Below are 15,601 nucleotides of genomic sequence, written 5' to 3' on the forward strand. Positions count from 1 at the left end.
AACAGGTATTTCCAAGAAGAATATCTTGGCTGCCGATCCCTCCATCATGGACTTATAAATGTCTAAAGTCAGGAAGAGGGCAGCTAACATCTCTGCAGACCTCACACATTCTGGACACAAACAAACTTTTACCTTCACTTTGGTGGTGCTGCAGAAGCCAGGTGACACAGACAGTTTCCTCCCCCCAGAATGTCTCTCTGATCAACACCTTACTGCCAGAATTGTCAACTATTTGTCTGTGGAAAAAAAAAACGTTATTGCAACACCAAAACTTGCCACGTTAAGAGAAATAGCTGCATATGTTTGAAATCTTCCTTTTTATTCTTTATACTTTAAAATCCGTGCAGCGAGAGCGCTTGAAACCGTAATCGATTGCACACAGTCTTGGCCAGAAAAGCTGATTCTGATGCTTCTTGTCTCTGTGTGCATTTGTAGTTGAGTTATGTTTGTGTGTCGACTCCTCAGGCAGTTTGCAGGTCGTTCTTGTTTACGTGTCCTGGTCAGGAGGTTTAAGGCATGACTGATGGAGATGGGTACGCAGAGGAGGAGACGAGAGAGAAGAAGAATGACCTGACAGATCCTCTATTCAACTCTTAATAACAGATGCGGTGTGCAGAAATAGCAGAATGTTTTTATTATCGCATTTCAGGGAGTATATTTACATTTAACTGAGATCACTTTAGATGTTTGTTAGCCGACTGTCTGCACTGTGGTAGAAATGTAAGGTTTGCACTTTAGGATTTATGAGTTTAAGAAGTGTGCATAAAAAATGTTTTACTCAAACTTAGCTACATCTGTTCAAAATTTTGTTTATTTTGATTTTTTTTTACGTACTGAGGTAATAAACAGACCTGTGTCTATTTTTAATTGTACATATTTAGCTGCCTTATAGTAGAGAGAACCAAGGATCAGGAGCAGCACTGGTTATTTTTGTCTTGGCCATGGTGAAATGTCTTTACAAGACAAACTAATTCGCTAGTGATTAAAATAATTGTATGTTAGGCCAATCTAACCACGTAGTCGGTTACAGATCCAATTACATGCAGGTCAATTTAATCTAAATTATAGCAATCAGGTTAGTTGAACTCAGATGTCAAAAAGTTATTCTCCAGGTGAGGAAGAGAACCTTCTCCAGAGTCGGTCTCAGTACGAACAGCCGTCTGGGCGAACGGGCCGGCGCTTGAAACCACAGAAAGTGATGCAGAGTAAAAAGTAGAGCCGCACCAAGAGCACCTTCTGCTGGAAAAAATAGATGAGCAACACTGACGTCGATGCCTTCATCCAGGAAAGAAACATGGCTCAAGACAGCACAGGTAAAGCAGTACTTTCTAAAGAAAGAAAAACAAAGCTGAATAGGTAATGACTTGACCAGGGGTACTTTCTGTAGAGGACAGTACCAGCGCACAAGTAAGAGTGTCAATATCTTCCTCAGTTACTTAGACCTGAAAGTAGATCAGCTAAACACTGAATTCCTGGGCTAGGTGTACTTGCTATAGAAAGAAAAATGGCAGCAGTAATCTCATAATCGTTGGATCAGCAACGTTTTCTACTGATGAAAATGAAGGGATAGGCTGTTAACGGCAGCAATAGCTCCAATAATGTCCAGAAAAGAGACACGGCCATAACTGGAATCACTGAATCCAAGAGTACTTTCTTTAGAATGAACAATAAATATAGAAAGTTTCATTTAGAGTCCAGTTAATGACTTTATCTAAAAAAGGAGCATCTTAATAAAACACTTTCTGTACAAGCAAACAGTGAATAAGCAATGAGGTAACTGCAGCAATTCCTCCTGTTCATGGCTGCTTCCAGTAGAACAAAAAACACAAAAGCACCAGGTGCACTTTCCATGGAAAGACAGAGAGAAAGAAGCAACAATAGTAGTAAAAATGTGTAAAAGAGCCAAAAGAGGCAGAGCAGATCCCTTAAGGAGTATAGAAGCTACATTGAGTCTAGAAATAAGACTCTATCTCTCAAAGTTTCTGTGATTTGTGAAGGATCCAGTGCTGAAAGCATGAATGTGATGGGCTGGATGACCCTGCACAGCAGATATTCTTGTTCAAACTTGTTTCTGGGGAACTTTATAGAATTTTTTTTCTCTTGTTGAACATCGACAGGTTGCAGCATAAAGCGTGACCCGGGTCTCAACTCTGAGCTGAAGCTCGTGTTCTGCCGGTTCTGTCTCAGTAAATAAGAGCTGAAAATAGAGGATGAGGGCGGGGCTCGGAGGTACAAATTTTCAACTTGTATTCAAATCGATTCTCTGGAAGCAAATGCAAACTGAGGCAAGGCAGGACTCTGACAATGAATGTGATTTGGAATCACCAAGCGTAAATTACACTCTACACTTAATCCAGTCTGTGAAACTACCGTTCTGCTGTTTTTATTGAGTAAACAAGATACGTTCTGTCTTCAGGCTGACATTTTGCCATTTCGGAACCTGTAAAATATTAATCGTATATGAATGAGATGTCTGGGGTAGCCACCCCATCATCATGCTCTTTTTTCCCCCGCTGTCAGGTGTTTGGAAAATGACATCCAATTCCTGTGCTGACAGATTGTTGGCTAAACCAGAAAATATAAACAAGTGAAATTTTTTTCCCCCATCAGATGTACATGCTGCATTTAAATATCAAGATTTAAATCCGGCAGCCATGAGGAAAAGTTGAGAAGAAATTCTGTTTCTGTGGTAGCTCAGTACTGACCATTTAGTAAGAGCTGAGGGTCTATATTGGGAACCATTGAGGTTATCCATTTGTTCTCTTGCTTTTCAGAACTTATACTGGGTTTTTAATGGGGTTAAAATCTGGAGTTTCTTCACCCTGAACCACTTGATTATGACCTTTTCTTTGTTACACTCGACTCCGGCGTGCTGGGAAAACAGATCGTTGGGGGAAAGTTACTCTTTTGTCCCTTTCCCTAATGTATTGCAGAGTTTTTAGCCAAAACCGAGCCTTGGATCAGAAACAACCGAATACCTGAAGGGTGTCCAGATGCTTCGCTGTCAGCCTGACACAAGACTCATGCTAGCATTCAACTTTTCATTTTTGGACAGTTCTTTTTGACAGATGCCCAAAATAGTCAGAGGGATGCTTCATTCAGTTCTCTGCTGTCTAATCCTGGTACTTCCTGTCAGTCTGTCCTCCATGTTTACTGGTTTCTGTGGGAACAGGAGATGTTTGTGCTACTGCAAGCAAAAAGAAGCAACACCATAAACCATCACACTAATGGCTAATTTTGCACCAGCACTAGCAGTGTTGCTTGACTCGGCTCGTTTCTACACAGTTCGGGTTGTTTTCTCTTGCAGTTGAGTAGCTCCAGTTGACCCAGTGAGTGGGGTCGTCATAGCTGGGGGGTTTCCAGAGTTAAAAAAGTAAAATGACACAGAGGGACATGGATGGTATGTTGAACACTCTTCTCAGTTTGCCTTTGTCTTTTATTTCTGCTAAAACTCGTCGGCGCTGCTGTGACGTTCTACAAATGGTGCGTCTATTGAAAATGAATCACTCTTGGGAATCCACCCTCTAGCACAAACTGGAGGACCGTGGGCCAAATCCAGCCCACCACAGGTTTTTATGTGGCCCTCTAGATTCTAGACTAACACTAAGTGTGCTAAAATGTTATTAATCAAATCAATGCATTTTTATCTGTTTACTGCCAAATTACATCAATCAGTTCCTTCAGTTCCTTGAGAATTATAGTTGAAATTCACCCAAAAATCAACAAATACCTGCACTTTTTTGCGCTAACGTAATTGGGAGTTTATTGCAGATTTTCTATCAAAAAATTGTCAAAAACTTTACTTGTACTAAACAGCTGCCTCAACCTAAATTGATGTCAGATTATAGTCCATGACCTATACAGCGAGTAATAAAAACTCGCATTTAAATAAGCACAAATAACGGAAATATTTCCAAATTCAGGGCCGTGCAGAGACCTTTGGAGGGGCGGGGGCTCGAAGTTAAAAAAGGGCACATTGAACAAGATCTTAAAACTCTGTACAACAACTTGGCAACAACCCATATTCATCAACAATCTAATTGGATCCTACTATATCATTGCCATCATGTGGGAACAATGCAAAGCAAATATAGTCCATATTTTCCCCAACAGGTATAAAGTTGCTGTTTCTGCTGCTGACAGTCCTGGAGGTCTGAGCTGTTAAACAGACCAGAGGAGAGAAGGTTATGAAGTTATGAAATAAGTAAATTTGCTGCCATTTTACTAATTAAGGCCTAATAATATCTATTTAACCTCTACAACAACTTGGCTGCAGACTGACGTGACCTAAATTTTAACTCTGGGTCAAAATTACACGATAAATCTAAACCCAACCAGTTAATAGTGGAAAACCCTTTTGGTGAACTCGTGTCCTTACAGTTCTTCATGATTCGATTAATTATGTCGATTGTACTAGCAGAAACATTATCACCTGTAAACCACTTCAATGCAAACAAATGATTTCAGCAGGTTTACTTGGAGGTAACCGTGGCAACAGGACTGATTTATAGCAACTTCAATAGATCCTGTTTTAATCTTGTTCTAAACCATCAACCTACCTGCCGCGACTGCAGATGGAAATTAGCCTCCAGGGCTAAATCATACATTTATTTTGAATAATGTGCACTGTACCTTTTAAATAAAAATACAAAAAGCATTAAGATGCAGAATTTGATCTTCAGAATATCACGTAATACTTTTTATTTTTACTGTAAGTGACCAGTCGAAATAATGTAAAGTTATAGTTTTTTTAGCTGTTTGCAGTTGAATGAACATTTGGAGAGATTTGTTCTTGGCTGACCGTGTTTTAGTAATCACCTCCCAAGCTGATTGCATCAACAATGATAAACAGCTGTGAGCAGAGTCTCAATAAAACAGACGGGGAGCAAAACTCACCTTTTCTATGCGAGAACAAACACAACCAGATCGTCGTTTTTGAGGGGGAGTTTAGAGAAGATAAGTTTAATGAGCTGCCAGCACAGAGAGGCAGGAGTATCTGGGGTTTGAGTTGAAATTATTCCAATTGGGGTAAAACTGTTTAGCTAGAGGATGTGCATGCGTTAAATCTGCATGCGGCGTGTTTTTCAGTTTGCGACAAGAAAGAAAAGTCTTTCCTGCGTGAATATAAGAGCGTGTGAATGTGCATGTATTCATATTATACAAATTATTTGGAAATGGAAGCCATAATCATCCCGAGCATGAAAGCGTGCGTGTTTTGCATGCTGCTAGCAGAGCTCTTTTAGCAGAGTGGCATCCGAATGAGAGGAGGCCCCTGGAGTGTTTGTGTGGCGTAACGGAGAGCGGCACGTCGACTGATGGGGAAAATAGGAAGGGATACTAAGTGGTCCGAAAGGGGGAGTTCAAAGTGTGTGTGCTGCATATGATTACGGACAACAGAGAGGGAAAGTTGGGGGACTGTGTGTGTATGTGTTAGTGTGCGTGACGGCTGCAGGCAGACAGAGCAGCATGCTAATTAACGCATTGATCTGCTGCAACGGGGAAAAGTACAAACCCGTCACGTTTTAATAGTGTTTCTGTCTCCTCAACGTCGACTTGAATGATCTCATTCTCATTTCTTGTCCTGTTTTGTTTATACCTTTTGATTGCTTCTCCCTTTATGCTCATTAGATTTGTTCACACATGTAAATTATAAATGAAGACGACTCAAAATAAAAGAAGAAAATTCAGGAAAGTCTGAAAAATCAAAATGCCCCGAGGTCCGCCTCTAAAGAAACGACTGCTACCTTTTTTTCTCCTCTACTTCCAGTTGTTTCCATTTTTCCTTAAAAGCGCTTTGGATGCTAATGAAATACTTTATCTAGTTATTACCAGTTGCTGCTACTTTCCAGCTTAAGGGAGAAACAAGCTTTATTTGTCACTGATTTCGTAGAAGAGCATCACTGGGTTAAATGACTCAGGAGGCAAACGCTGCTTCCAAAGATAATAGTCATGAAACACAATTTAAACAATGAAATAGGCTTAGAAATGCTACTGGATGCATATTGCTTCTGTTTTACTTTCTTTTTTATCAAACTAACTGGTTTCTAGAGGTAACTATGTAGGTTTGGGTCAACTGGAGATTGTTTGATAGCCTTCAGATAAAATATGATGTACATAACATGATGTAATTCATTTTAATTCAAACAGAAAAGCAACAACTATTGCTACTGCTGCTAAAATAACATTATTGCTGTTGTGTAGTGAATATAGACAAGTAGCATAACTTGGCATGCCTACCTAAGCTTATTCATATTATTATGTGAAGAGTTAAACATTTTTCCCATCTAAATGGATGAAAATTTGATTACTTTGCAGCAATCAGCTACTTTAAATTATATCAATACACATAAAAAGTCTCAGAATTAGTCAGAGTTTACACTTTCTTGAAGAGATGTGAATGAGACGGACATGACACTGTCATAAACATAACACCTGAAGAAGGTGAAGAAGTCTTTAGGAATTTTTAACTCTTGTCATGAAGTTTCATTCTGTAAATAATGACAATTTTACTACATTAAAAGTCCATTAAAAGTGCTAACTTTGCATTAAAGTCTCATTATTTACCAAATAATGCAGAGTTGTCACTTTTAATGGACCTTTAAAGCAACTTTGTATTAAAGGTTAGGGTCATTATTTACCGAATGACACTTCATGACAGGAGTTATAAACTTTCATGGAGCCTCTTCATGTTCATAACAGGTTTATGTCACGTTTATGACAGTGATGTGATGAACGATCTCACTAGGGAACATCTTTATAAACCCTCAGTTTCAAATTTCCGCCTGGATATTTTTGCTTATTTTAATTGTACGCAGTTCTTTAAATGTCCTGTGAGTAAATATATATTTGCCCATTTATCAATAACAACTGGAACTTTCAACATTTAGCAAGTAATTTTCTCAATTTACCATCTATTAAGAGACCGCCTCTCAGATTAATTTCCCTCCCTGCTACGACGGGAGTCAAATTACCGTAATAACACGATATTGGGTGGAAAGTGCAACGTCTCCCCTTTCAGAAACTGTAGGAATTTTTCAGATAGCGCAAAGTGTGGCGAAATTACGGTACTGCAAATTTGGCTGAATCGCCGCTGCGACGTTTAGGACTGAAAGGTTTAAAGAAGCGATTATAGATATTTATCAAAGCTAAGATTCATCACCAGTCAAACGAGTTGCAGATTAATGAGCTTTATATTTACCATTAAGAACACTTCCCAATGATTTAAAATTAAGAAAATAATAAAAAGTAATCCGAAGCTACTCAATCTAATTGTTCAGCCTACTTCTATAATTAGGAGGGAGAAGTTCTTTTATTTTTAAGAATACTACTACTATGCTTAAAGGTTTTCATCAAAGTTTTACTGGTCTCAAAGAAAGGGCTCTTATCCAGATCTTTGAGTCAAATCAAACAAGAATTTGTGAGTGAGAAAACAAAGAGGGTTTCGAAGTTTTAGGACACATCAGTTCCTCTGCAGAAAGACGAAAATGCCTAATCGGTCCGGATCTCGTCAAACAAATTGTCTCGTCTCTCAGCTCAGCCAGCGAAGGAATTTCAGCCCAACATCTGTTCGGAAATCCTCAGGAAATTCATGCGAAGGATGGAAATAATGAGCACTACAATGTACAAAAATATTTATCACAGCCAGAATCTCACAAGCTAATCTGTTGTCTGTTTGGCCTGGACTCTGAGTCAGCTCTCGCAGAGCTACAGCAGCCATCGGCTTCTGCAGAGGAATAAAAAAAGACATGTCAGTAGCCGGATTGCAAAGCACATGCTGATTTTTGATGTCTGGCCATGTTTCATTACACAGCCAATGAGAAAAATGGAATCCAATTCTTTTTCTACCACATTGTTTTAACTTGGAAGAGACATTAAATGTTCCTGCTAGAGCTGGCTGCACTTTCAATCAATCAACAAAACTTACCTTTCACAGTCTTTATTTTTGATCTTTTACTTTAGAGGAAAGACATGAGAGATGCTTTGACTTGTATAAACACACTTCTTTCAAGTTGGAGAGTTAGAGCAGACCAAAGTATGTGAAAGGTCAGCTTGAAATCAGCTTGTTTTTTAATTACCACATGACCCTGAAGTGGCTTGTCTTTGACTCGACTCTTTTGTTTTATTTTAAATTAATATACCTTCTGTAAAAGCAGCTTTCTTGTATAGCCGCATGTCGAGTTGCTGCATTGTGTGCGTAGAAAAGGGGAGTTTGTGCAGATACCAGAGAAAGCTGCCATGTTTTTGAAGTGTTGCTGCTGTTATTGCACTGATCTCTTTGTTTTGGTCCAGGGTTTGTAGCTGCAGGCTTGGCAGAACAGCACAGCCGCCTGAATCCCTCAGCTACTGCCTTTTCTTTTTTTTTCTGTCTCTCTCTCTCCTACGCGCCTCTTCGTAGCAAGACGCTGTGAATAGCGTTGGTTGTTTCTTCCTATATATCCAAAAAATAAAAACCTCTCTTCCCTTGCTGGGAACATGATTATCTCTCAGGAAAAGCAGCGCCTCCCTGTAGTTTTATCTAGAGAGTAATAAAGCATGTTTATGAAATTTTCTAACAAAGGTCTGGGAGTTTTATGGTTTCTGGTAGTATATTTTAAGGGCAAGAGAATAAACCCACAAACACAGGCTGGGGATCTAAATCCTCCTTTGGCTGCTGTTGCATATAATGTGATAATAAAAAGCTCAATGCATGAGTTAATACTGCACTCGTCAACATAACAGTTTTGTGGCGTCAGAGTTGTTGTACTTCAGCTGAAATATTTGATATTCTCAGTTGTACTTAGTTCTGCATTATGTTTACATTTGAGATACTCATTTTTTATCACCCTTTCATGTTGCATTATTAAAGCTGTGACACAATGGCTGCCGTTGTTTCTGTGTGCAGATTTGAAAAAACAAAGCTCTGAAACAGACACGCTCAGCATAAAACAGTGAGTCAATTCTCATTACGCTGCACAAACCTGGACGAAAATATGGATTTATTACTTTTGAAGCTGTTGAGTCAGTAATTTGACTTTGTTAAACTTTATTTTTTACTCTTACTCCTTAATATTTGCAAGTTGTTTCGTGGAATTTGATTCCAGATTGGTGAATTTTTTTTTTTTTTGTAGAGCATATCTAAAATATTCTACAGAAAATGCAGGTTGGGAAACTAAATAGCCAGGTGGCTTTTCCAAAGCAGCCAATCCAGGAGCAGCATTCACTTTCCTCGCCACTGATTGGCTGTAAAACACAGAGCAGAGATAAGAAAGCCTTTTGAAGTTGGCTTTTCCAGTAGTGTGGATGCATATTAATGTAGTTGGTGTTTGAACTACTAAACTAGGCAGTTTTAAGCATTTTAAGAGGCTGTGATCCATAATCTTAATACCTGCACAGGTTTTTCTGTGCAAATGAGTCTGCAGGTTAAACTACCTTAAAGATTGATCACATCTGACGGACAGCAAACACGGCGCCAACAAGAAAACTATCGGTTGAAACAGTGCAGAGGATCTTAAAACTCCTTCAGCAATGTGGATCGACATGAAATACAGCAAAAGATATTGATTTCTAGTCAGCTGCGTCTTAAATCCTGAGAAAGTACAAACAAAAGAGGAAGGATGTCGTAGGAAAACGTCACTGTAGACCAAGAAAGGCATCAGAGAGTCAGGACAGAAAACTGAAAGCAGCAGAGGAAATGCACAAGAACAGAAATGGAAGTAAATTGAGCAGGAAGAATGCTCAGTGTTCATGGCCGAACTGCAGGAAGTGGCATCTACTTACAGAAAAGCCTAACTAGACCCATCATTAACTCAGAAATAAAAGAAAACAAGTTTTCAATGTGCTACAGGGAAGCAGTTACAGTCTGTGGGGTTCAGTGATGAATCAGCATTAGTTGATGCTGGAGTGCATGTTTGGTGAACTCCCATTAAACTGCAGAAAATGGGTTGTTAAACTTTTTTTCCTTACTCTTGCTCTCTTTCACTGCTGAGACAGAGCAATGAAAAAATTAGACTGTCATAAAAGTGGTGAGCTTTGATTATTGGTAGTTTTTATTTTTTCTGACATATAGTACATTTTCTCTCTTGGGGTCAAAAAAATGTTGAAACGGTTAACATTTTCCGAGAATATCTTGATGCTAAAATGAACTGTGGAACCTGAAGCTTATGAATGAAGTGTGTGTGTTTGCTGCATACAAGTCTAAATCTGACCTTTTGACTTTGTGAAGAAAAAAAAAGTAAATAAATCACAAGATTTAAGAAATACTTTATCTTACATGACTGGCTGTGCGACAGAGAGGAAGTGAAGCGTTGTCATCGTGGATTTGCCATTTGTTTGTTTTCATTTTGATATTCAGAATAAAATGTAAAACAAACATGATAAATATAGTAGTAGTTAAAGATGAAGTTAATTATTTTAGTTATCTGATCAGCTAGTCAGCCTGTAGTTAGTTGTTTCCCAGATACCCAGTTAAAGCATAAAATTAATTTTATATCTGTACTTCCTGTATAAGACTGCTTGGTGTTGTGTGTTCGTTCTTTTTGCATGTGATGGAAAAATATAGGAGCATTTTTCTCATCTAAATAGCAGTGTGCAGCAACATGTGGGGGAGGGGTAGTCAGAGAAAACTAGAGACTTGTCTCTCTTCAAACGGACTTTCAACTACGGGAACAAGATAAAAATGAAGAATATTCACACTTTTTAAAGCTGTTGATCTTTAAGACTCTTTTTCGAGTTTGTCTGCAGACTCAGCTGGATTTCCTAAGAGATATGTTTTTAAAAATATACAGAAAAGACTCAGCAGTTTTGATGTTGATGCATAAAAAAGAAAAAGTATAATAAACTTATGATGCTACCTTCACTTTTTTGGTCTAAACTGTGTGTAGAAATTTTAGTTTTGTTTTATGCTTTTTTTTTTTTTTTTTATCAAAATTGTTGGGGGTTTCTTAGGTTAAAAATAACCAAAATGAATAAATAAATCTGATTGACAGTGATGCATGGATGCAAAAGGCCACAGCTAGGATTAATGGCATTAATTAAAGACGCTGAATTAAACATTAAAGCGAGCGGCTGCAAACGGTTCTGTCTGTTTTCGTCTGTAATGTTGTAAATAAAATCCCGTCTGTAGTTCTGTATCTTGTTTAGGAGCTGCTGCCGTGACTGGCATGTTTGTTTTATTCATACAATCCCATCGATTTGTCGAGCCGGCCCTCCTCTCTGATGGCGCTGCTCCTGTAATGAGATCAGCGAGGTTTGTTTATCGCTAAACTTCTCGTGGATACGGACAGATCCCCGAGTTATTTCAGGTCACTGGAAGGAAACAAAGGCTCAACTGTTTCCTTTGAATCGCAGGCGTCCTGCGGTGATTGTTTGCATGTGCATACGTGTCTTAAAGCCCTTGAAATGATGTTGTTCTGTCCAGGCAGAAGGTATATGAGCTTAGAAACGGCTTTTGATCCGACACCAGGCGGGTTCTCGGGGACTCTCTGTCGTTATCGCTGAGCTCTGTGTGTGTGAAAACAGCTCTTCTTTGCAAATGTCACGTCAGGTCATGAGCAAACTGTCGGGGTTTATTTTGCGCTACCTCTTTACTTTGGTTTGTGAAACACTTATTATTTAAAGCAGCTCCAATAATTACAAATCCTTTCACTCAGCTTTCTGCTTTTCTTCTTGTTAATCCCTTCTTTCTTTCTTTCTCTCTCCTTTTTTCTCAGTCACCCTCATTTCTCTCTTTAGCCTCAACTTTCAACCTCCAACAGCAATTAAGTGCAGCCTAACCACAATAATTACAAAGCCTTACAGCAACAAATCAAGTAATGAGGAAAACAATTACTTATCTCTGCCCTCTGTTTTTCTCTCATTCACTCATTCTCCCTTTTTGTTAATTCAGATTTAAATCGGTTCCGTGATTATTCTGCAGCCAACAAGAAATGAAATGTAATTAATTTCAACAGCTGACGTTCTCTGTTCTGTGTGTTTGGTGTTTGTCTGCAGTAGTTGTCAGGATTAAAATGAGGTTTTGTGAAGCTGTGGTTTGTTTACCAATGTGCAGATGGAGTATGTTTTGTTTGAACTCCAAATGAAGCATTCTTGTCTAATAAATGCAACCTTTCATATGGCTAAAGTGCAAAACAGGAGCATAATTTCTCTCTGATGTTTTATTCACAGTGAGCTGTTTTTGTGCTTGATTTGATGAAAGAAATGTTTAAAATATCCCTCTGTAAGCGGATTTTAATAGAAAAGATTCAGAGCCAATGTTTTGGGTCATGATCTGATGCTTTTACTTAATCATTATTTGCTGCTGGTGTTGAAGCCAATAATAATAATAAAACACACAGGTACTGGCTTTTGTACTGTTCTGGTGTTAATTTTGTGATGTGAATATTTGCCTTCTTAAAATATTTTAATATTAGTTTTAAACATTAACCTGCGTCTTGTGTGTTAAACGTTAGTACAATAAACAACCTTGGAAGTGAATTTATTTAGCAACAAAATTACTTGGTTGCATGATTTAATAACCTTTCTGCCATGAATTATTAAATATTTGTAAAAGCATCATACCAGTGGTTTTGTAGGTGAAATTAAGTCAAATTATATGATGCAGAAAATGTTAAAACCTCATTAGATTGTGTTTGTAACAGTGTAGTAACAAAGTTAGCATTGCTAACTGTATCAGCTGCTTGTACTTTCTAGATGTTCGACCTGAGGGATAAAGATCAATAAAGTAATTTACTTTTGCATTAAAATTGAGATTATTATTGTTTTCTAAACTACCAAGTTTTAATATTTTTCTTCACTGTGAGCATTGCTAACAGTATCAGTCTGTACATATTTTCAGACATTAAGTCTCAATTTGACAAATTGTGAAAATTAATTAATAAAGTGGGCATATAATATTTGAATGAAATAAATTAAATTAGCATATAATGGTTTTTAACAAGTTAAATTAACATTGTGCTAGCTCTGCTAATTTTAACAGCAGATAAAGTAGAATATTAGTACATCCTGTTTTTAGTCTACGTTCAGCAGCAAAAGTAATAAAGATGTGATTTAATCTTTTTCTACTATAATGGTCATTAGGTAGAGACATGAGTGAAGTAAAAACTTATTTTAGAGAAACTAAATCAAAAAGAGGATGGAAACGTTTTCTAAACTGTTTATGGGAATTTTTATTTAGGCAGTTAATATATGTAGACAGATATAGTAGATAGTAAATTTTCTTTATAATGGGTGATATTTTTAAATCATTAGCACAGTTGCAGCTAAAGAACAGGCTACTGTGTTTGGCGTTAATTTCCAATCACTTATGTCTGCAAGTAGCTAAACAAACATATTAAAGGGAGATTTTTGTTTCGGTTTAAACTATTTTTATTTGTGTGGTTTGCAAGATTAGCTTTTCTTTGACAGAAGTTTTCTAGATTGTAAGTTTTGCTGTCAGTCTTCCAATATTTCTAAATCCTTTATGCTTTTCAGGTAATGGTTGAAAGTTCAAAAGAATAAAATAAAACTTCTATTATTCAGCCTTCCTGTTGCTGCAGAATATTATTGTTTTGTAATGTAGCAATTTTTCACACCATAAACTATTTGGTGGGTGAATCCTCCACCGATATCTGTTGCAAGAGTGAAACTGAAATGGAATCGGATCAGTTCCAGCTCTGTTAAAAACCATCTTAATGTCTCCTTTTGTTTTTCCAGACCAACATCCCGTTCCTCCAGAATGTCCTGTCCAACAACCAGTTCCTGCACTCCACTGTGGACACCCAGTTCATTGACGAGAATCCAGAACTGTTCAACCTCAAGCCCACTCAGAACCGAGCGCAGAAGCTGCTGCACTACCTCGGTCAGTGTGATAATTGCCTCATGATCAAACAAGGACATTAGAGTTTTCCTGACCAGGATTGTGCGTTTGCTGTGTTTGTAGTTCAAGCGGGCAAATTGCAGAGCGAAAGCAGGTTTCTGTAAGCACAAATTGAAGGTTAATAACTCGACGTGCGTCTGGAACAAAGCCATCGGTTCGTGATTACGTTTGTGACTTCAGAGTTGTGAAATATATTAACTTTCAAGAGCTAAAGGCATGATTTCTTTTCAAACTCATAGACGAGAGATTTTCATATTTTCTAAGCAAAAAGTAAGACCTGATTTACAAAAACAAATCAATGGTATAAATAAAATGCCTTGCAGCAAGCCTTGGGTCATAAAAGAATTCAATATTTTTGCTGAATACTTCTAACCTACAAAAGGAGGCGTATGCAAAGAGAAATAGTAATGTGCATTTTGCATTATTTGTTTGTTTTTGTGCTTTGTGTTGGAGTGCACTTAACATGTTTCACTTATTTTGGTATCCAGGTCATGTGATGGTTAATGGACCGACCACACCTATTCCAGTAAAGGCGAAGCCCTCCTCCACCGACCCGGTCGTCCCACCTGTCACCATGGGTACGTCGGTCACATTTCCCCTAATGACGATGTATAATGAAATATATTTATAAAATGTGCCGCAATGCAAGACGGCGTCACTGAATCATAAACAATCACTTCACAATAAATCATCCCTGTTGAATTATTTACATTTTCTCTGCGGAAGAAAAAAAAAAAGAAAGATATGCTGGAATAGAGAGTGAGGGGATTTCATTCTCCAGAGGCCAGAGCTAAAAATGTAAAGACTTGTAGATCTACGTTGGAGGAAAGCACCCACCAAAAGACAAATGGGTTTGTCGAGCCGTCCGATAGCTGCAGGCAGAGAGGCCTTCCTGAACAACCCGGCTTCGCTCTCTGGGAGGGGAAAGGTTTTAGCCCTCAGTGCTCCGTTGAGCAGTGATCACAGCTCTTTGTTCTCCAAGGCAGAAGTTCTCCACTTTCCTTCCTTCTCTGCACAACTGACATCTTGGAGGGGAGAGACGGCGAGCTTGCGTCGCTCTTTGAGCTTGTTGAGCTACTTAACAACTCTGGAGTGCAGCGCTGAGGGTTTTCTTCCCTCTTTCTCTTTCCCAACCACGAAATCTTTTTTTATCCCACAGTTATGCAACGTTCATTGTGGAGAAATTGACTATTCTTTTAGTGGTTTAATCAATGTTTGTGCAAGGTCTTACAGAGTTTGTTCTTTTGTATAAATAGCAGAGGTGTGACCAAGTCACTGTGTTGCAAGTCTCAAGTAAGTCTCAAGTCTCTGTCCTCAAGTCCGAGTCAAGTCTCAAGTAAAGACAGGCAAAAGTCGAGTCAAGTCTCAAGTCAGGAACCTTTAATTTCAAGTCATTTCGAGTCGTTTTTATTTTATTTTATTTTTTATAATTTGCAATTATACATAAAATTCAAATAATAGACCATTCGTTCTTTTTAAAATATGTATTTATCTCAAATGATAGAACATGTGTAGCTGAACACAAAGTATAAAAAACATTTTTAAATTGGACCACTTTATTGCGCAGTTCTGTTAAACTTGATATTCAATAAAAAAAAGACGAAAATGCTGACATTTCCACAGCACAATACAAAGAACCATAACAGCAGTTTTTTCCTCTTTTCTCTGACCTGGTCACTGAGTGAACATGTATTTTTATGTGTCCATGTTTTGAGTGACATAAGAAACAAAACAAATATATCAACTGAACAATTGACAGAAATCTGCAAT

The 15,601-nt window shown here is 38.0% G+C and overlaps 1 protein-coding gene across 1 annotated transcript in view; it reads left to right on the top strand.

The window, feature by feature from the left end:
* Positions 1–15,601, top strand: part of pcxb (pyruvate carboxylase b) — a 378,906-nt gene that overhangs the window by 273,683 nt on the left and 89,622 nt on the right. Inside the window, exons 13-14 of the mRNA XM_032584098.1 lie at positions 13,669–13,813; positions 14,320–14,409. Coding sequence (XP_032439989.1) covers positions 13,669–13,813; positions 14,320–14,409 — 235 coding nt within the window. The remainder of the gene's footprint in view (positions 1–13,668; positions 13,814–14,319; positions 14,410–15,601) is intronic.

The sequence above is a fragment of the Xiphophorus hellerii genome, chromosome 14 (genome assembly GCF_003331165.1).
Source record: "Xiphophorus hellerii strain 12219 chromosome 14, Xiphophorus_hellerii-4.1, whole genome shotgun sequence".
Taxonomy (NCBI): domain Eukaryota; kingdom Metazoa; phylum Chordata; class Actinopteri; order Cyprinodontiformes; family Poeciliidae; genus Xiphophorus; species Xiphophorus hellerii.